The sequence below is a fragment of the Cavenderia fasciculata genome, assembly GCF_000203815.1.
Source record: "Cavenderia fasciculata unplaced genomic scaffold Scf_EUAJFUG02G6ADK-5, whole genome shotgun sequence".
Lineage (NCBI taxonomy): Eukaryota > Evosea > Eumycetozoa > Acytosteliales > Cavenderiaceae > Cavenderia > Cavenderia fasciculata.
Window position 1 is genome coordinate 192,731 of NW_004457635.1, and position 21,855 is coordinate 214,585.

The 21,855-nt window shown below is 31.8% G+C and overlaps 9 protein-coding genes across 9 annotated transcripts; 3 read left to right on the plus strand and 6 right to left on the minus strand.

Annotated features, from left to right (window-relative positions):
• Window positions 1-31: 31 nt before the first annotated feature.
• Window positions 32-4,692, minus strand: DFA_10939 (uncharacterized protein; the record flags this gene model as incomplete). The annotated part of the gene is made up of 7 exons (XM_004351137.1): window positions 32-296; window positions 367-1,032; window positions 1,142-1,637; window positions 1,659-1,953; window positions 2,017-2,343; window positions 2,409-2,618; window positions 2,689-4,692. The coding sequence occupies 7 exons, from the start codon at window positions 4,690-4,692 to the stop codon at window positions 32-34; spliced, it is 4,263 nt and encodes a 1,420-aa protein (XP_004351189.1).
• Window positions 4,693-4,788: 96 nt separating this feature from the next.
• Window positions 4,789-6,134, plus strand: arfrp1 (ARF-like protein; the record flags this gene model as incomplete). The annotated part of the gene is made up of 5 exons (XM_004351138.1): window positions 4,789-4,934; window positions 5,254-5,371; window positions 5,464-5,542; window positions 5,615-5,966; window positions 6,059-6,134. 5 exons carry the CDS (start codon window positions 4,789-4,791, stop codon window positions 6,132-6,134), a joined length of 771 nt encoding a protein of 256 aa, XP_004351190.1.
• Window positions 6,135-6,192: 58 nt separating this feature from the next.
• DFA_10941 (uncharacterized protein) lies at window positions 6,193-7,465 on the minus strand (the record flags this gene model as incomplete). Its single annotated transcript, XM_004351139.1, has 5 exons — window positions 6,193-6,216; window positions 6,243-6,444; window positions 6,546-6,889; window positions 6,968-7,088; window positions 7,149-7,465. 5 exons carry the CDS (start codon window positions 7,463-7,465, stop codon window positions 6,193-6,195), a joined length of 1,008 nt encoding a protein of 335 aa, XP_004351191.1.
• A 214-nt stretch (window positions 7,466-7,679) lies between these two features.
• Window positions 7,680-9,346, plus strand: metap2 (methionine aminopeptidase 2; the record flags this gene model as incomplete). The annotated part of the gene is made up of 5 exons (XM_004351140.1): window positions 7,680-7,758; window positions 7,850-8,014; window positions 8,098-8,415; window positions 8,500-8,899; window positions 8,971-9,346. 5 exons carry the CDS (start codon window positions 7,680-7,682, stop codon window positions 9,344-9,346), a joined length of 1,338 nt encoding a protein of 445 aa, XP_004351192.1.
• Window positions 9,347-9,645: 299 nt separating this feature from the next.
• Window positions 9,646-12,356, minus strand: DFA_10943 (uncharacterized protein; the record flags this gene model as incomplete). The annotated part of the gene is made up of 7 exons (XM_004351141.1): window positions 9,646-10,221; window positions 10,296-10,770; window positions 10,850-11,021; window positions 11,106-11,562; window positions 11,632-11,736; window positions 11,819-12,164; window positions 12,259-12,356. 7 exons carry the CDS (start codon window positions 12,354-12,356, stop codon window positions 9,646-9,648), a joined length of 2,229 nt encoding a protein of 742 aa, XP_004351193.1.
• Window positions 12,357-12,710: 354 nt separating this feature from the next.
• Window positions 12,711-14,041, plus strand: DFA_10944 (uncharacterized protein; the record flags this gene model as incomplete). The annotated part of the gene is made up of 5 exons (XM_004351142.1): window positions 12,711-12,860; window positions 12,943-13,072; window positions 13,150-13,358; window positions 13,433-13,617; window positions 13,672-14,041. 5 exons carry the CDS (start codon window positions 12,711-12,713, stop codon window positions 14,039-14,041), a joined length of 1,044 nt encoding a protein of 347 aa, XP_004351194.1.
• Window positions 14,042-14,217: 176 nt separating this feature from the next.
• Window positions 14,218-18,387, minus strand: DFA_10945 (DUF1683 family protein; the record flags this gene model as incomplete). The annotated part of the gene is made up of 6 exons (XM_004351143.1): window positions 14,218-16,055; window positions 16,121-16,258; window positions 16,326-17,088; window positions 17,164-17,437; window positions 17,510-17,615; window positions 17,688-18,387. 6 exons carry the CDS (start codon window positions 18,385-18,387, stop codon window positions 14,218-14,220), a joined length of 3,819 nt encoding a protein of 1,272 aa, XP_004351195.1.
• Window positions 18,388-18,722: 335 nt separating this feature from the next.
• DFA_10946 (uncharacterized protein) lies at window positions 18,723-18,962 on the minus strand (the record flags this gene model as incomplete). Its single annotated transcript, XM_004351144.1, has 1 exon — window positions 18,723-18,962. One exon carries the CDS (start codon window positions 18,960-18,962, stop codon window positions 18,723-18,725), a length of 240 nt encoding a protein of 79 aa, XP_004351196.1.
• A 68-nt stretch (window positions 18,963-19,030) lies between these two features.
• Window positions 19,031-21,846, minus strand: DFA_10947 (uncharacterized protein; the record flags this gene model as incomplete). The annotated part of the gene is made up of 7 exons (XM_004351145.1): window positions 19,031-19,069; window positions 19,523-19,541; window positions 19,574-19,790; window positions 20,321-20,606; window positions 20,703-21,102; window positions 21,177-21,514; window positions 21,676-21,846. 7 exons carry the CDS (start codon window positions 21,844-21,846, stop codon window positions 19,031-19,033), a joined length of 1,470 nt encoding a protein of 489 aa, XP_004351197.1.
• Between the last annotated feature and the right edge of the window lie 9 nt (window positions 21,847-21,855).

Here is a 21,855-nt window from a genome sequence, read left to right on the forward strand (position 1 = left end):
TCTATTTTTTTTCTTTTTCTTTTTTTATTATTTACAAAAATGTGATTGTTGATGAAATGGTATCGACCAAATCGGTCAATTGAAGATAGTGACATACCAAAATATCACCTTCTTGTTCCTTCATCACTGTAAAGTCATATGTTTTCCATTCAAATTCTTCATGATTCAAATGTGTAATCCATTCAATCAATGATGCTCTTGATGGATTTGTCTTGTCTGTTCTATCATCTGAAAATTTGCTCCATACTACCATCTTTTTCTCTTTTAATATAAAAGATTTAATTGCATCAATTTTTCTAGAAAAAAAAAAAGAGTAATGTTAATAAATGAAAATCATGTTTATCAACTATGACCACCACAACTTACGACTTGTTCATCAAAAGGATTTTAGAAATAAAATTTTCATTTCTAACTACAAGTGTTTTAACTGAACTCCCATCCGATACATTACATTCCAAGGTACCAGTAAACTCTAGATTATCTGATAATCCACATTTACATTTTTGAATAGGTCTTTGACACTTGCAACATGCATACGATAGTTCAATATAGCGAATTGAATTAATGTCTGCAATGGTTCTATAGTATCTACCATATTGTTTAATATCTGACAATGATGAAATATTGAGTTTGCTTGGTAGTGGTATATCATTATAGATTGATTTTGGATTGGTTTTGAGTTTTCTAATGGTTGGTTCTACCTTTTTCTTGATTTCAATTTGACTTGTCAATAATGTTTCTTGTTGTTGTTGTCGTTTTTGTTGTTGTTGTTGTGGTTGTTGTGGTTGTTGTTCTGGTTGTAGTTGTGGTAAAAGTTGTTGTTGAGCCTCTTTTAGTACTTGTTGTGGATGGATTTGTACCCATTCTACAATATCAACCTGTGAAGATCTATTGGAATAACAAATATTTTCATTTTCATCTACTTGTTTGATTTTAAAATTGTAAAAGATAGCTTCTACACCACGTACCAATCCTAGTTGGAAGTTTTTCAATGCTACACAAATCTTTTTACCATTTACATTATTTGGATCTCTACAAAATAAAATTAATGATAGTTTTCTTTAAAAATAAATTATATTAATACTATGATCAAAATATTTTAATTTAAAATGATTCTTTTTTTTTTTTTTTTTTTACATACCCATTAACAGATTGAATAAAATGATTTAAAATTAAACCTTTAAATGATACCAATTGTAGCGACTGTTGTTGATGTTGAGTTTTAATTGGTATATAAATTAAATCATCAATATTGGTAATAGATTTGGTGGATTCTGTTTGATATTGAATGACACGATAATATATGGAAGAATTTACTTGGATTGATGGGATGTCATAGGTTTCAATCTCTTCGACTGGTGTTGTTAGATGGGTTCGACCTCCAGGGTCTGATAGGACAACTTGTTTGAGTGTAGCTCTGTCCTTTTGAGAATAAAAGTTTTCAGTTACTTTGAATTTACGTTGTTGTGATTTCGATGCTTTGATTACAACACGATCGATAAAGTAAAGTTGTCCTATCTGAATGATTGGATATAATCGATTTGGTAAATCAATTTTAACAGTTGAAATGGTCTCCTTTCCAATGATTCCCAATGCTTGAACTGAAAATTGATTTAATCTAATTTGTTTGGTTGTTACTTTAAAATAAATATAATTACTTCTATTATTATTATCATTAAAGAATGGATTGTTATTATTATTATTATTATTATTATTATTATTGATATTTGGTAAAATTAAATTATTATTATTTAACCAAAGATCATTGAATAAATATTGATGTGAAATGGTTGGTTGTGGTGTGATTTTATAAGGAGCAATCATATCACAATCCTTGATTGAAAATTCAATATAAAATAGAGTTTGATTTGATAAATCCTTTTCTTTAAATGTTTCCATATTAATTAAATATCTATTAATTTTCCAAATAAAATTTAAATGGTATTCTTGAATCTAAAAAATAAAAAAATAAAGAGATTAATAAACTGTGTACAATTTAATTTAGTTTGTACTTACACCTAAAACATGACAAGATATAAATGAAGAGGAGTCATCATCTTGTAGGATTAATTTTCCCCATTCACAATTTTGATTTTGATAATTGAAATGACCAATCAATGTATAGGTTTTACTATTCATATATCTCATTGGTTTTATAATGTTTGGTTTTGGGATTTGACTAATCTCTACAATCATTGGGAGGGTAGATAGTTTCTTGCTAAAATGACAATCACTTCCATGATTAAAAATAGTATTAAATTGTTCAATCGTTGTTAATTGAGTTTTAACTGGATAAATTTGAAATGCACTTGCTATTTTTTCAACTAATAAACTATCTTTATACTTTAAAAAAAAATATATTAATAATAATGATCACTATATTTGTCTTGTTTGTATCATCGACTTACTTTAACCATAAACGAATCAAAATTTTTAAAAGTATTTGGATATTTTTTTAATAATCTTGTCAAGATCTTTGGGATCATGAATGAATCGATAATTGTATAATTTGTCCAAACTGAACGATATGGTAATGGATGATAAGGTATAAAACTTCTTAATCTTTGATTTTGAAATGTTAAGAATTGAATTGAACTACATGTGCACATTCCAAATCCCTAAAGAAAAAAAATTAAATCAATTAATAAATGATTATTATGATCATTATTTTTTTTAATTCTTTCATACTTGTAATAAATTATCAACATAAATTGGATGAACATTATGTAATTTTAAGATTGTACCACTTCTCATACCACGACCATGAAATCCTTTACTATTCAAATGACTGATGAATAATCTCCATTTTTTATCCAATTGATAGACACCTTCCTTTGGGTCAAAATCCGATGTCAAACAACCAATATAGTTTACAGTGGATGGTAAGATGACTCTGTTTTCTTGCAAATCAGAACTATAGAATGTGTTGGAAAGATGGATGTTGAAAAGATCGTTATTGTTGCTTGTTGGCTCCTGTGCAGATGGTGAAATGTTGAGTCCAGGATTCGATGTTCTAAAGGTATTGCTGCTGTCAATCACCAATGCTTTTGACAAGAGGACGGCTGGTCTGAGGGAAAAGATGATAGAGTTTTCTTTAAAGTGGAGAATCGGTCTTTGTTCCTCTGGTATGTTTCTAAATGCCAAATTGTATAGAGTGTTTGAAAAGAGGTAGTATCCTCCAGGCTCTATCAATTGATGCCATTTTGCATTGTTTCCTTTAAACATCACATAACAAGTGGTAAAACGTTGATCTAATATTTTTGGTATCGATGCTGATCTCTTTAATGATGGATTCATTCTAGTACTAGTATTGTTGATGTTGGAGGTATTGAATTTAATGTTGGCAAGTTGAATGAAAAAGAATGATCTATTGGTACCATCCTCTGGTTTTGATGCCAATAGTGATGATTTGAGAATAACTTGTCCTATTAAATTGATACCTTCTTTATAATCAATCACTTGGGTGGTTGAAGAAGAAGAAGAAGAAGAGTTGAATTGAATGATATCATGGATTGAATGAGGTTCTAGTTTTTTAAAGAGATACTCTTCAAATTCGACATCATGACTATAATGTGCCAACTTGTCATTCATAAATCGTTGATAGTAATGTGTTGGATCACGATGTAGAACAGTCATTGATTCTATTTCTAAATAGTTGACTATTCCTTCTTCATCATCTTTGGTTTGATTTGTAGTACCACTGGATGGTGGTACACAAACAAGTCTCCATTTTGAAATAAATACTATACTGTCTAAATAGTAAATGTTGGTAGACTGTGCGTCCAATCCGTACAGATTACAAGTGATAAGGATGGGTACCTCAGAGACAGAGTCACATAGTACCAATCTGTTGAGGAATTTTGGGTTCTGTGAGATGGTAATCTTTCCAATGAGAATACGGAACATTTGAAGTGTGTCTTCATCAAATGCAGGTACAATGGTTTGATCCAACGATGCATAGTTGCTCTTTCTAACAGACACTTCTGCAACCGATGTAATCTTGCTTCGAATGGGACACCAGTCATTCTCTGGGTCTAGATTCTTGATGATGTTTTCCATCTCCTCTAGACGATCCCTTTGGAATGGTGTCGTAGGTTCCAGAGGTAATGATTTGTTGGTTGGCGTAGTCTTTAATAATGTCAAAGATGGTGAAGATGGTGGTGGTGTAGTCGTAGTCGCAGTTGTAGTCCCATGGATGTTTAGTTTGAGTGGCGTGATGATTGGAGTGGTCTGTGGTGGATGATGACTGAATAGATAGGGTGAGGGAATAGACGACAGGTCAATGGTCGGTGGCAGCATTCTGATCAGTTTTCTTTGTTGCGATGATTGACTATCTTCCTTTTGTTCATTGATCAGAAACACTAGTAGATTTCTAAGACACTTGTCAATATCCTTGGCATTCAACAATCCCCCAAGCGAGTTCTTTAGTTCAAACGAAAGATACAGAATCCATTTTGCAATATTTATATCTATATCAAAATTCTCTACTACATTATTATTTATATCTAATATAATTGGTTGTTCATTATTATTATTATTATTATTATTATTATTATTATTATTTCTTTGTTGTTTTTGTTGTTGTAATTGTTGATGTTCTCTCTTTTGTAGATAGGTAACGAAATTGATGATTTTCAAAGTAACAGGGTTACTATTGGTATTGTAGAGTTGGTCTACTTTTCGTTTACTCATTCCTTCCTTTCCTATTATTATTATCTTTTATCATTCCTCTGGAGTTGTTTGAGTGTTCTCTGTCTTTGTCTTTGTGTTTATTAATAATAAAAAAAAATGAATGATAATAATAAAAAAATCAAGGATGATGAAAACGTCGAGTTTGTCCTTTTTAATTCTTATTCCTTTTCCCGCCTTCTCCTCATTTTCAAATTCTTAAACAATGGAATTCTTTTAATCCAAGTTTACTTGAACAGTTTAATGTAATAAAACTGAACTGTAAATAATAAAACTTTATTAATAAAAGTATTGTAAAGATCTTAACAAGAAAGTTTACCCTAACCAGTCCCTGATTTTTATCCAACAACCATCATGATGAAAATAATAATAATAATAATAATTTAGATTATAATGAGTACTATACCTTTAGTTAATAATCAAATATTAAAAATACCCATCATTAATATTTGATAGTTTGCAAAATCGAGCACAAAAATGAATCATTAAACTTTGCAGTTTAATTAATTTAGTTTTCAGTGTCTTTTCAATACATTTGTGAATATATATATATATATATAAAAGAGATAATAGAAATAGAAATAGAATAATGTTTGGTTTATTTTATGGGTTTTGGAAATACTTCTTTAATAAGAAGGAATACTTTACTTTAATATTAGGGTTAGATGGTGCTGGTAAGACTGTATGTTGAAAAGTAGATAGATACATTCTTGTTTGATTGATTGATTGATTGATTCCCTTAACTTAACATATTATTGATTGTATAATAAACAGACACTATTAGAAGAGATTAAAACTAAATATACTAAAACACCAGGATTAAAGCATATAATGCCTACTGTAGGCTTAAATAGTATGATAGATTGATGATCGTGATGATAGATGTTGTTATGACAATATTAATAATATTTTAATTTACTTTTAGTTGGTAGAATCATATATGAAGATGTAAAGTTAATATTTTGGGATTTGGGAGGTCAAGTAGATCTAAGAAGCATCTGGGACAAATACTATAACAGTGTACATGCGGTCATTTATGTAGTCGATTCAACGGATCAAGAGAGAATGGAAGAATCAAAATCAGAACTAGAAAAGATTATGACTAATCCCGATCTAAGAGATGTACCTATACTATTATTTTTCAATAAGCGTGATTTGCCAGATGCTCAATCTACAGATGTATTGTCATCTGCCTTTAAAACAGTGATACTAAACTATAAATCAACCGATGTAAATTCAAGAAACGTTCAATTACAACCTTTAATAGCTAATACTGGGTATGTCAAACAAAAAGGAGAATGATGATGATGATGATGACGATAATGACTAACAACAATATAATATAATATTAATATAATTTTTTATATAGACAAGGATTAAATGAAGGAATGATGTGGTTAACAGATAATTTAAAAAAGAATGCAAGAGTTGTTGAAACTGAATAAATCATTCATGATGATCTCTCTCTCTCTCTCTCTATCTTATTTATTATTAGAATCATACTTAAATGCAAGTGATCTTGTAATTCTACCCAAATCCTTTTTAGAACCTACAAATTCAAATCCATTATCAACTACCAATTTCTTGACACTCTCTTCTTGAGTGTGTCCAATTTCAAATACCAAAAAAGATGGAATATTGGACAAGGTATTACTATCTTGCGACAATAGATTATGTTTTCTAATCGATTTTGAAATAATATCATATTCTCTTAATCCATTGTCATTTGCAACCAATGCTGTTATAGGTTCCCATCTATAGACAGAAAGAGAAAAAGAAAGAAAGAAAGAAAGTTGATCAATTGATTAATATAAAACTATAGTTTGAATTGTAGATTTTCCTTTCATTTAGCTTACTGTTTTACAGTTGGATTTAAAGTTTGGTATTCATTTTCAGATATATATGGTGGATTTGATATAATCAAGTTATATTTTAATGGTACATTGTTGTGTTGTTGATTTACAATTGAATCTACCCAATTTGATTGTATAAAAGTAGAACGATTGTCCATTTTTAAAGATATTGAATTCTCCTTTGCAACTTTTAATGCATCCAATGATTGATCTATTCCAACACCTTTACTATTTGAAAACTCTTCCAATAGACTTAGTAGTAAACATCCAGTTCCAGTTCCCAAATCCAAAATATTTAATGGTAGTTGTTTTTCATAATTATGTAATTCTAATATTTGTTCAATTAGCTAACAATAATAACAATACATCATTAGTAATCAATGCAATATTTAATCAACGAATCAATTAATTTGTCATGTACATACAGTCTCACTATCAGGTCTTGGTATTAGAGTAGAATGATTACATTTAAATTTATGTTTCCAAAAATATTTATGACCAACAATATATGCTATAGGTTCATTATTTAATCTTCTTTCTATTACCCTACACGTATATTTGATTAGTCATCTCATATAATATTCGATTTTATTCTTTTAATCATACTCTTGAAGATCTTTGTTTTGAGTAGGGGTCAATTGTAAATCCTTTGGAATCCTAGCATTTTCTTTTAGTCCAACAACATGTTCAAACAATATTCTAGAATCCAACATACTACTATAAGCCACATCTAGATTTTTAGCTTGTTTTAATTGTTTTCTAGTTATATCAAATAGGTCTCTTGCATTGGTCGTAGTATTGAATGCAGAAGTACAATAATAATACTTTATACATTTTTCAATGATATCGATGTTGTTTTTGTTTTTGTTGTTGTTGTTGAATAAACATCTCTTTGTAATATTTGGAATGACACTTTTAAACATTTAATATATCATATACCAACCATATTGGATTTAAATCTGCGATACCAATGAATGATCTTCTTTCGAAGGGCTGTGCTTCATTCGGTTTCCAAAATTAAAAAAAATTAAATTAATTAAATTAATTGGTTTTCACTCACAAACACACAGATAGTCGAGCGTTCAATTTGGGTTTATCTATTAGTATAGTATTCTCTCTTTGTATATTATAAATACAATGACAATCACAGAAGAGAAACCAGCGGTTGTAGACCCAAAGGTTGTTGAAGAAGAGGAAGAAAGCAGCGATGATGAAAGTAAGCAACAATAGAGATCAGAACAGACTACCACCCCACCTACCCTATTCCGATATATTTATTAATATTTATTACTACTACTACTTTATAGAGGCTGTAAACCCAGAGAATGGAACAAATGGAGAGGCTGAAAAGAAAAAGAAGAAGAAAAAGAAGAAAAAGAAAAGTAAATCTTCAGTTGAAGCTGTTGCTGCTGCTGCCGCTACACTCGCAAGTGGTGAAATACCAAAGGCTGCTCCTCCACCAGCTGGTTTAGGTAAGAAGATAATAGTAAAGACATATATATAATATATATATATATATATAGTATTAATTGAGCTAACTTTTTTCTATCTTTAGTACAAACAACACCACCAACAGTACCAGTTACAAGATTTTATCCATCTGGAATCTTCCCAGCTGGTGAAGAATGTGAATACAAGAATGATAATTCTTACCGTACTACAAGTGCTGAAGTTAGAGAACAAGAGAAAATTCGTTTCGATACTGTCAATGAAGTTCGTCGTGCTGCTGAAGTACACAGACAAGTTCGTAAATATGTACAAGGAATTGTCAAACCAGGTATTTCTTTGTTGAGTTTGGTTGAGAGTTTGGAAACTGCTTCAAAGACTCTTATTGAAGCTAATGGACTCAAGGCTGGTATTGCTTTCCCAACTGGTAAGATAGATAGATAGATAGATAACAACAATCAGAACAATCATTTCCGATTATATTGACTCTGTTTATTTTATTTTTTTGTAGGTGTTTCAATTAATCACATTGCTGCTCATTATTCACCAAACACTGGAGATAAGACAGTTTTAAAGTATGATGATGTTTTAAAGATTGATTTTGGTACTCATGTCAATGGACACATTATCGATTGTGCATTTACAGTAAACTTTAATCCAAAGTTTGATCCGCTGAGATTGGCTGTCAAGGAAGCAACCAACACTGGTATCAGAGAGGCTGGTATCGACGTCAGATTGTGTGATATCGGTGCTGCCATTCAAGAAGTTATGGAATCACAAGAAATTGAATTGGACGGAAAGGTTTACCCAATCAAATCAGTTCGTAATCTCAATGGTCACAGCATTGGTCCATATGTCATTCATGCTGGTAAAACTGTACCAATTGTTAAAGGTACTTCTGAATCTTTCAAGTATGTAAATGAAATATGAAACATATGATCAAACAACCAACATAATATTAATCTAATCTTTTCACTTTTAGGATGGAAGAAAATGAATTTTATGCAATTGAAACTTTTGGTAGTACTGGTAAAGGTTTGGTATATGAAGATCTTGAGTGTAGTCATTACATGAAGGTTAATAATGCACCACATGCAACCATTCGTTTGGCTAGATCCAAGCAACTTTTCCATCACATTTCAAAGAATTACGATACTCTCTGCTTTGCCAGAAGATGGCTCGATCAATCAGGTGAGGACAAACATATTCTTGCCTTAAAGAACCTTTGCGATCTTGGTTTGGTCGATGCCTACCCTCCACTCGTCGATACCAAGGGTTCATACGTTGCTCAATACGAACACACCATTTTACTCCGTCCAACATGTAAAGAAGTTTTATCTAGAGGTTCTGATTACTAAAGGATTGAAAAAGGAAACAAAAAAAACAAGAAAATAATAGAAACCTAGACCTAAAAATAATAAATTGTTTATTAGATTTTATAAAATTACACATATAAACTTACTCGTTGTTATCTAATACTTCTTGATCTGCACAACAACATGTTTACAAGATTGGGTAGGTGGGCCAAGGTTTAAAAGGAATAAGACCCCTTGGCCTACGCGCCCAATCTTTATGAACAAGTGTTCGCAAAGAAGAAGAACTCTTTTTTTTTTTAGTACGACTTTCATGAACCATATATATTTTTATTTATTTTTATTTAATAAAATATATTGCCTTCGGGCCTAGTACTGTAAATATTGACATGACCATCATCACCGCCACTGACAATAAAGTCACTGTCGCGAGAAATGTCAACAAAATTAACTTGTGATTTATGATTTTTAAAGCATTTAACATAGGGATCACCCTTTGAAATGTCCCACACTCTAACACAGCAATCGTCGCCACATGTAATTAAAAAGTTTCCTTGTTTTGACCAAGTAGAATGAGATACCACACCAGATTCCATGTCAAATACATCGTGACTGAGAACTATCAATGGTTTGTCGATATATCTCTTGTCATAAACCAAAGGACAATTACCGGAGCCACAATAAACTAAATAGGCTCCACACGGACTCCAACTAATTAGATTAGAGTCGAGTTGGCCTGTCAATATACTACGAGTTGGTTTATCCAAACATCTAATGTCATAGGTCGTAAGATATCCATCGGTTGATCCAACAACAAATTCTGCTGAACTTTTAGGATTCCATGCAACATTTGAAATCTCCTTGTGTGCTGTATGAAATAATGTATATACTTCTGGTTTGTTAATATTAATTAAACTGCACTAGATAGTTATAAAAATTAAAAGTATTAGTAAAAAAAAGAACTTCTTTTTCTTTTCTTTTTTTATCTTCTTACAAAAGCATCTTTTCTATCATTTTCATCATCATCACTTGAATTATATAAACCACATAATAGATAATTATTGTAAACACCATTACCAAAACAAAGATCTGAAACTTCAGCAGGCCAATTCTTTTCTGGTTTTTGAGGTGCTGTCAAATCAACGCATACATAGTTTTTGTAGTTGGTCATGATGATTGATTTACTATCTTTGTAACCAGTTGCTGCCAATGTCATTTCTGGATGAATTGCAATACGCAGAGCATGGTCATTTGGAAGACCATGTGAAAATAATTTTTTGCCATCATGAACGTCCCATACAACCATTGATCCATCACTTCCACAAGTCAATACTTCATTACCATCTATCGAAAAATGACCCTCTGGACAAAGTGTACCATGATGTTCTAATTTAATCGTTTCATTTGTTAAAAAATCATATAAAGTTGCTTCATTTGGTTTATCTGTTGATAATGCTAAAATCTTATTACTACAGAAATAGAAATAGAAATGTTTGTTAATAATCCAAAGATTTGAACTCTTTTTGTTTGTTTGTTGATCTAACATACGTTTTACCAGTTGGATCAATTTTAACATCAATGACTGGATGACCTGATGGTGAATATGAATGAGTAAATGACATATCATCAATAAGAGATCCAATAATCTTTTTGTTTGATGATCTAGGCTTTGATATTCCAAATGATTGTTTATATAGACACATTTCAGTTGAAAATTTTTCTATAAACAACAAATTATACAGTTAATATATTTGATTACAGTTATTGTATTTGATTATTAATAATATTTTGTTTTCTTCTTTACCTTTTTTAGGAGTATAAACTATAGTTTGGTTTGGATTTGTTGGGATAAATTCTTCAAGACCCAATCTAATATCTTCCAAATAGCGATAGACATCTATGGGAACACGACCATAGAGTTGATTTTTACAAAGGTGATAGAGTTGTTGAATCTTTGGGACTTGCCCAGATACGAGATTGGGCAAGTGTTGTAAAAGGATATTGATTTCGAGTTGTGAAAATGGTACATGGTAGGTATCGTTTGGACTTGGTAAAATGTTTAGAAAGTGATTCGGTTTGGTTGTATATACAGAGTTTGGAAAGAAATGTCTTCTTGTTAGAAATGGCAAGTATGGTCTTAATTCAATCGAGCCATTGTTTGTGAAAAATATGTTATGGTTGCTTTGTCTATCTAAACATGATTGTATCGATTTTGGTAATGCTTTTGTACTATGTAATAATTCTCCAATATTATGTGTTGACTAAATATTAAAGTTAGATCAATCAATGATGATTCATTCATTCACTCAAATGATTTGTTTGATACATACATATTCTCCAATTGGTAATGTTGTAGTACCTTTTGAAAGACCAATCACTTGTTGAATATATGCAATCGATTGATTCAAATATGCCAATTCCATAACTTTACCATCCTGTTTAAAAAATGAAGGAAAAGAAAGTTAATATATACAATCAATCATCAATCAACAATCAACATTCTGTTACAGTACATACAGGGATAGGATCTAAAGACTTTATATGAGAATGAGGTTCCTTTAATAGAGATGATTGAAGTACTTGAGGAGAAAAGGTGTTTGGTCGACCTGATAGATCGTATGGTTGACATATAGAAGGAGCTTGTATTCGAAGAGGTGCCCATTGTTTTAGTTTGAGAACCTTTGTTGGTTTACTCGGTGCTAGATTCGGACTATAGTTTGAAGTCAATGGTGTCGTAGACTGTGGTGATGCATTTTTAATGATGACACCTTCTTTTGAAACATTGATCTTGCTTACATCAATCACATCCAACGCTGATTCTTCTACTTCACCTTTCCAAAAAGTCCATAAACATCTATCGATTCTAATAATAAATAATAATAGAATAAAGAGATTGATATTAGTACAACTGTTGCTAATGTTGACATATGTATAGTAGCTAGCTGTGTGTAACATACTTTGAGAGAAATTCTATACATTGCTCCAATGATTTGTTTTCAAACTCATCAAAGTTGAGCTCTGGTATCTTTCTCTTCATCGACTCTCTTTTTGTCATCCTGTAAAGGATATATATCTGAGGATAGCTTCAAAGGAAGAGGGAAGGAAGGGTTATATAGACTATACAACAATGAATACTATAACATATACTAAAATGAAGTCATCATCAAAGTCAACAGGGTATGACGATTTTAAAAATAAAATAATTCAAATAATTCGAGAGGGAAGGGTCGGCCAATCCCAATCAGTCTACCACCTTTAGACAATCCTATCTAGTCGACCCTGATTCATTCATTGATTCATCAATGTTTAAAAGAAGAGTAAACATTGAATATTTATTATTATTATTATTATCTATATAAACAGAGATATAAAACAGTTAATATAGATAGATAGATAGATAGATAGATAAATGGATAGCGCAACAACAACGAATAATAATACTACTACTATCCCTGTAACAACATTAAATGATGGATACACATTCCCAAAGATAATAGTTGGATGTTGGCAATTATCTGGTGGGCATGGAAAGATTAATATAAAGAATGCTTTAAATGATGTATGTTGTTGTTCAACCCATGACAATGATGATGATATCTAATCTTTAGAAACACTGTTTATCAAATGAAATATATCTATAGATGGTAGAATACGCTTCAAAGGGATTAAATACGTTTGATCTAGCTGATCATTATGGGCCAGCTGAAGATCTATTTGGTGAAGTTGTAGAACAAATAAGAAAAGGACATGTAAAATTAAATATTGATAATTGTATGTTATTGTAATAGCTATGGTTTAACATTACATATATATATCTAACATTTACACAATTCCTTTTGTTTTAAAAGTCAAAGGATTTACTAAATGGTTTCCAAAACCATCGAAAATAACAGAAGATGTTGTGGCAGCGGCCATTAAAAGATCGATTACAAGAATGAAAGTTAGTAGGATAGATTTACTACAATTCCATTGGTGGGATTATGACGATGAATCATATCTATTGGCATTATCACATCTATCTAAACTTCAACAACAAGGTTCAATAAGACATATTGGTGTAAATTTCAATAGACTATTAATAGACGACAATCCATTATTAATATTAATCCACAATATATTTATCTAATATAGTTGACCAATTTCGATACTGTAAGATTAAAACAAATTGTTGACAATGGACACAAGATTGCATGTAATCAAGTTAGTTATTCAATTATTGATCGTCGAGTTGAAAGATCAATGCAAACCTATTGTCAAGAAAATAATATTAAAATAATTGCCTATGGTGTTTGTTTGGGTGGACTAATAAGTGAAAAGTAAGTATTATATAATAATAATAATCTTCCACAAATATTAATAATTGATTAAAGATTTTTAGGAGTACCAGAACCATCACAAGTAGCATTAAATACATGGAGTTTATCAAAATATAAAGATTATATTAATAGATGGGGTGGATGGCATTTATTCCAAGATTTATTAGAGGTATTGAAAAAGATTGGTAATAAGCATGGACAAGTATCGATACCATTGGTTGCCATTCGATATGTTTTGGAACGTCCTGGTGTGGGTGCTGTCGTTGTTGGATGTCGTCTTGGTATTTCCAGTCATTTGGATGAATTTACCAAACAACTCTATTCATTCTCTTTGGATCAAGAAGATATTCGTAATATTAATAGTGTAGCATTAAAAGGTGATTGTTTACTTGGTTGGGGTGATTGTGGTGATGAATTTAGATAATTTAATTTAAATATTTAACGCTGTAACACTCTCCTCATTCCTATCTGTTTCTCTCTCTCACTCACTCCTTTTAAAATAATAATAAACCTCTCTTTATTATTATATTTATTTATTTGTAAAACAATTTATTTGTGTTCAACTTAACTCTTTTTATTTAATAGATTCCATATTTCATTTTAATTTGATAGGAATGGTTTAACAAATAGGAATTCATTTGTATTTTTAGTCTTTGGTAATTCCTTGTTGAATCGTTTCGAAGTGATTTTAAAGTGAGGAAGTGGATGTTTACCTGCGACAAGTGGTAGTAGTACATGACGAATCTCATGTGTTGATTCTGGATGGATAGAGAATGTTCCGACACGGTCGCCTGCAAATAGGAATGGTGCGTCAGAGCCACCATACGAAGCTGGGTTGGTGACCAACAACTCAAACTCTTGTAAAAAGTTGGTGTTGTTGGTGATCACGATGCTATGAGCCAATGGCACACCAACAACTCCGTACGATGGTACGTTGACATTGGTTATGAACGGGTTGGTAGTGATACGCATGTGTGGCAGTAAAATAGGTAGTTGAGATACAATTGACTTGTCGTCTTGGTCATTACCCTTGACCTTTCTACGCCAATAAATGGTGAGTGATCCCAAAGATAGAGATTCACCAGTGATGAGTGGAATGAGATTAAACCAACAGCTATAGTTGCCGTCACGAGTCAATGTGGATGGCGAGAGATTCGAGTTGGACGAGCTGAGTAGATGACCTACGGGCACTGATGATGCGTCGTTGGGTGCCCCCGATTCATCACTGGCACCCATCATCAATGGGTTCAGAGTAGCCTGACTCACATTGTTGATCTTTAGCGTCGTTTTATCAATGACGACATCGTAGGGAAGATTCATACGGATATCGCAGAGTAAAAGGAGTGGCTCCTTGGCAACAATGGCGCCATCATACATATCGTTGGGTGTAAAGTTGGTACTAAAGAATTGGAATTGAGTGAGGAACCCAATCTGGACGGGGAAGTTGAATCCCTTGCTAGAGTGTGATATTTCATTGGACTTGGTCTCGTACGACACATTGATCACCAATCGGTTCTCGTCGATTTGAGATGAGTGCAAGTAAAAGATCTTTTTAAATGATGCTTTTTCTTGGATATGTGGTAGGGAAAGAGTTGACAATTGTTCAGAGAATGATGGTTTGGGGTAGATTCCTCTTTCTGCTTGTTGTTGGGTTTGGTGAATTTGGGTGATTGATGGTGAAGATACTAATGGTTTGTTATTAATTTCAATCGTTGGTAATAATAACTCTGTTTGTTGCTGTTGTTGTTGTTGTTGATTAGTTGCAATATTTGGATTTAAAAGTTCAAAAGTAATAGTACCCTTGGTAATCTCTTTGTCATTGTTTACAAGTTCCAATTCGATTTCATAGAATTCATTGATGATGGCTGGTGGAGTATGATTACATTTGATTTGAATAAGTGATTCATGATCGAGAATTCTAATTGATGAACGTTCTAAAAACTTTTTATAAGGATCTGGTTTTACCAATTGTTGTTGTTGTTGTTGTTGCTGTTGTTGTAGAGTCACTTGATTCTTTTTAACTTGTGGTTGTTGATTATGTTGATCTTTATCAGAAGATTCTTGATCAGATTTAATTGCCCATTCAGAAATATTCCAACAGAAATTGACAGATGGTGATGACCCCAATTCTAAAATAACAGATTGACATTCTAGTTCCATCTTTTCCTTGGTTGCCAGAGTGAATGAAAAGAGACGAGATTCATTTGGTAGAAATACAAGATCCTTTCTCTCTTGATTCATCTTTAGAGTCGGTGAAATGGGATCAACAATTGACAATTGATCACCGTTTAATACCTTGTTGTAAGATGGATCCGAAAATACAGCTCTCAACTTTGAGAAACGAATTGGATCTGGGAAATGTGATTCAATCACTACAAAAAATTCAGTCTTACTATGTGATGTTGCAATACTATGTGGAAATTGTACTCTACAATTAACTAAAATAAAAAAATAAAAAATATATTAATATATATTAAAAAAAAAAAGATATTGATTTACATACTTAGAGGATGAGTATGATCCATTTTAACATCAAGTGGAGCAGTTAAAGAAATTGGTGGCGATAATTTACTTGAATCAACCAATACATAAAGTAAAAATTGTTGAATAATTGATCTTTCCTTTTTAGAATTTGTTAAATCTAAATAAAAAGAAATAGAAAGTTAATATTATTATTATATGTTTTTTTTGTTTTTTTTTTTTCTTACCTGGAGAAAGTAAATCCATAGCATAACCAATATAACTAGTTGGTTGATTTAAATTATGAACACATTTAAGACACATTGAAAGAGTGTAGGTTAACAACATCCACCATTTCTCTCGACGATAGGTAAGAGCATTGTGGTTAAAGTATTGGAGAGCCATATCATATTGATGATCGATAAAGTATTCATTTGCAATTAGTGATTCAATAAATGAAATGATACGAGTGTTTCTATGAATGGTAGCTTGTTCAAAAGCACGTCCCAAGAGATCGACAATCAAGTTGGTATAGTTGGTTTGCAACTCTATCGAAATGGATCGATAGAAATCATCCATTTCATCGTCGTGTAATACTCCAACCATGGCAGGTGTCGAATGATCGAGTGGATGTGAAAGATCTGGAGGTGGCTGACCAATATAGATGCACCCCGTAGTCAGATTAAATCGAGGCTTAGAGTCTTTGAATTTCTGTACCGACGTTGAATTGGAGTACTTGTCAGACACCCATTTGAAATACTTTCTACGCTCCTCGGTGTATTTGGCAGCGGTTTGGTAGTAGAATATCGATCCTCCTGGTATAGCATTTCGATTCGTGTTTGTACACATCTCCAACAACTCGGCAAAGATTTGATACTCTCTTGCAATCCATTGATAATGTCCAAATTGTTTTTCATCAGGTCCATGATAAATCTTGAATAATCTAATATGTCTTTCAAATTGTTGTAATGCTTCATTTGAATTATTTGACCATAAATAAAATTTACAAATCTTAAAAAATAAAATAGAAAAGAAAAGAAATTTAATATTTGTCCTCATCTTTTTTTTCTTTTTTTTCTTTTTTACCTTGAAATTTAAAAATGAAGCAATCATTCTTAATTCTTCAAATCTTGAACCTCTTGGATCATTATTTGGTTTCCAATCTTTTAATGAATTGTATGCAAATGTATAATATTTAAGTGAAGAATTCATATCATTTCTAAATTCAGAGTAGAATGCAATCTTGAAATGATATCTAATCACAAGGAATGGATGAGTTGATTTTGCAATTTGTGATTTTGATGATTGACACTCCTCTTTGTAATGTAAATCTGTTAATTCTAATGCAAGTTTTTCCCATCTAATAAATAAAAAGGTTAATAAATGACTAATATAATATATATATATGTATAGGTATATGTATGTCTCATACTTTTTAACAAATATTTTCATTTCACTCTTGTTTAAAAAGATTATATATTTTGGATCAATATCAGCTCTTCTTCTAATCATTGAAAATCTTTCATCATATACATCAACTATAATAGAAATTATATATTAGTTCTAATTCATTCTATTTATATTCTATTCTAATTCTATTTCTTATTTACCATTTGAAGAATTGGTTACAATGACAATCATTAATTTTACATTTCTTTGTTTGATATTTGCCTTGACAGCATCGATTTGAGATAGTAGAGCATCATGTGATTTGGGAGATTTATCTTCTGGCCATTGAAGAAAGAGGGATACTACCGATGGCAGTGATGCAGTGTGTTTATGAATCCAATTGGCCTTGATGACACCCTGTGGAATGAATGACTCTGAATGATTGGGCTTCTTTTCCTTTTTGTTGGTCAATCCTCCTACCTCGATTGAAACAACCTTTATAATGGGTGGTTGTAGTAATTGTACACGCCATCCAGATACTGTGTTAGTGGTTGAACTATTTGGGGATGATGATTGTGATTGTGAGTGTTGTTGCTGTTGGAGTGCTGGTGATCCACTATTGTTTGGTGTCGATATCAACAAGTCATTGTTTAGTTGTTGTTCAATACGACTTTGATTTGAAGGAGATGATGAAATGGGTGTGTCTGCACTAACAAGTTTTGGTGATAATGGATCAAGTGATATATGTGATTGTTGTTGCTGTGATGAAGTAGCTATTGGTGAGACTGGATGTAATCTTTGAAAGTCTACAATCGATCTAGTTGATATATTCTTTTCAATGTAAAAGTGTAGATTTGATATACCAATCAATCCTACCAATGGAATTGGTAATGTAACCAATTCTTCTGGTAATTCATTCATCCTCTTGAATCTCTCTCTTTCTCTCTTCTTCTTCTTCTTCTTCTTTCTATTCGATTATCTGTAGTATCTTTTGAATGTTATATTATAAAATAAAAGAAGAATGATGAATGATGAAGATGATAATTAACACATGAAAAAGTCTACTCAATGTTCAAAAAAAAAATATTATATCATGATCTTTTTTCTTTTTTTTTTTCTTTCATAAATAGTATTTATATAAATATATAATATATTTATCCTATGTTGTATGTATGTTTTAATACTGACAACATACTGGTGGAACCACATATACTATATTAAATTTGATTATTTATTATCTAATTTGATATTTCCTCTTAACATCTGATGATGTAACGGAGTTCACCAGATTCTGGGAGACCGATGGAACCAACAGTGGCAGTCAAGGCAATCTTGGCCCAAACTGGGTTTGGTAGGGAGCAATCAAATTGATCGATTGTGTATTGCTTTGGGAGAGCAGCTTGGAGACGTTGGACAACTTGTTCGAAAGTTTCGTCTTCCTTGGCTTCGATGATGGTTGGTCCAGACACCATAGACATGAAAGTAATTGCGACCATTTTATTTGATTTAGTTATTTGTATAAACTTGTGAATAGAATTATGAATCTAGGTGATGTGGCCTATGTTTAAATATTGAAAAGACGAACATCAAAACGCGAGACTACCTCGGAAAAAAATTCAAAACGGCTCGGAAGTTGTCATTTTCTGGACACGAGTCCCATCTATGACCTATGTCACGAGGATTTCAATGATCATAACTTCGACGAACCATTTTTTGACCTCGGGTAACAACGATCATCTCTTATTTCCCATCTTCTCGTTGAAAGAAGTCTCTTTTAAAAAATATCTAGTTATATTTATTTATTTACTATTTTTGGTTGGTCAAGAACTAATTTAAAAAATTGATAAGAAGAACCCTACTATTCTAGGGGTTTGAACTAATGTACCTGCGATGGTGACTATTTAGTCTTGCAAAAGGGTGAATTGATCAGCCATCTGTAAAACATGGCGTGGGATACCACCCCACTTGGAGAATCCATTCTTGACGATTCCCAAGTCTCCAGTGATGTTGATCAACCACCAAGTTCTCCTTCTTTCGTCTTGGTGACCATTGATACCAATCCTTTGTAGCATTCACTAATGAAAAAATAAATTGAGCATCAAAAAACAGAGATTTGTATGAAGACAGATTCGCTTCCTCTCGGTCTTTGATGGTTGTCCAAAAGGAGACAAGTTGCATTAAATCGGGTGGATCTTTTAACGATATCTTTGTGCATACGTTGTTGGTTTGGTCAATGATGGTAGAGAGTGGAGGATTGGTCTTTGATATTTGGACTTCTTGGATATAACGTTCAAAAGTGATTCCTTGTTGATTCTCTTTCTCAACTTTAAGAATAATTTACATCTCTTTTCTAAATTATATATTCTACGAGTATTAAAAAGATTGATTTGAATCTTTTCTTTTTCTCTTTCTTTAAATAAAAGACCCACATGACACCTTTGGAAACTTGGACATCAATCCCCTATCCGGACATATTAATGATACTATTTTGTGTGTTGTTGATTTGTTAAATAGCTATTATTATCATTATTCCTGTAAGTGAGTGAGTGAGAGATAAAAAAGAAATAATAATTAAATTGACTTTGAAGTAGTTTAATAATAATATTATTGAAGGGTCAAATGTTGGTATTAATATTTATTTAATATTTTTAGAAGAAAGATAAGATATGAATCAGATTAATTGATTGATTGGTTGATTGGACGCGTGATGAATGTGGTTTTAAAACTATACAGAAATTGTTTGAGTGAGAAATATTTCTTTTTTTTTTTTTTAAATAAACAAAACCTTTGTTATTGACTTGATACTAGTATCCCTAGGGACGGATGGGTGGATGGTGTGACAATATTTAGTTGCTAGGAGGAGTGGAAGGAGAGGAACCTGACTCTTGAGCTGGAGTAGAAGAGGATGAAGTAGCAGTCGAAGAGGAGGAGGTGGGAGCAGAGTTCAAACGAATAGATGGAACAAATTCCTTGGCAACGGTGATGATGCTTTGGGCTGCACTCTCTAACATATAGATGGAGTTTTTGAACATTGAATCTGGTTTCTTCAAGTCTTCATATTTGGCAAGACCATTGTCAATTTGTTGTTGTAAGATGTGTGCAACGTGGCGGAACACCTCAACAGTATCATTCTTTAATTTCTATTATTATTAATTATTATAGAGGAAATAAAAAAATGAGTTAATATAAATAGCTTGGTCAAAATATCAAATATCTATTCCATTTATCATATATACCTTGACTTTTTCATTTTCATCTACCATGTTGGCAACATCATCCTTTGAGGCTCTGACCATTTTGGATAATTCCTCAAGTGAGGCATATACTTCAGTAGTGTCGAATCTGCTAACCCAGATGGTAAATGATCCGACAGAGGCTGACAAAGTGTTCAAGCCTTTGTAGACATTGTCTATGGCGGATTGGAGTGAAGCTCCCTTTAATGACACAGAGAATGTCATATCTTGAAGCTTTTGAGCAGTTTCCATGAGTAAATCAACGGTGGCAGAGAGTGGCTTGGTCTTGGAAATTTGAACTACATGATTATAGGAATTGGATGGAACGTTCATAAGTGATTCCTTGTTGATTCTCTTTCTCAACTTTAAGAATAATTTACATCTCTTTTCTAAATGATACATTCTAAATATAGTTTAAAGGATTAGATTAGTAAATATATTTCTTTTTCTTTTCATATGATTTAAATGTAGACATACTCAGTTTCATTGTCGAGATCTTCATTGGTTGGTGGTGGAAGTACGGTATCAACAACAGAGTCTGCAATACCAACAGTCTTTTGAACAAGATCATTAACTTGAGTTCCTTGAATCTTTTCAGAACCATAGTCCAAGACACGATCCAATACACCATCAACACTTGAAACTGCATTGTAAAAGGTATCTTTTGTTCCTTCAGATGCTCTTGATACAGTGCTTTCAATTTGATCAAGTTTCTTGACACCAAATTGATCAACCGATTGTAATAATGGATCACATTTATCTAGAATTGGTTTGCCAATAGTTGTAACAACTTGTTCTGTAAGTGCAATAGGTGTCTTTTATACAAAAAAAAAAAAAAAATGTAAGCAAATTAAATATTTAATTAAAAGAAAGGGAGAGCTGTTTGTTTGTTTCTTTACGAGTAGTTCATCTATAACATTTCCTTATTGTGTGTAAAAGATAGATAGAAAGATAGAAAAGACAGATAATAATTTACCTTTAGCAATGAATATTGTTTAGCATAGTTGTAGAGATTGAAAGTTCTATCAACAGTACCTTGAACTAAAGAGTAGTCATAGATACGTGAAAGTGTTGCATACTTTCCAACAGTAACAACATCTGATGGAGCCGAGGAAGGAGATGGATTTGAAGAAGATGATGATGACATTATTATATT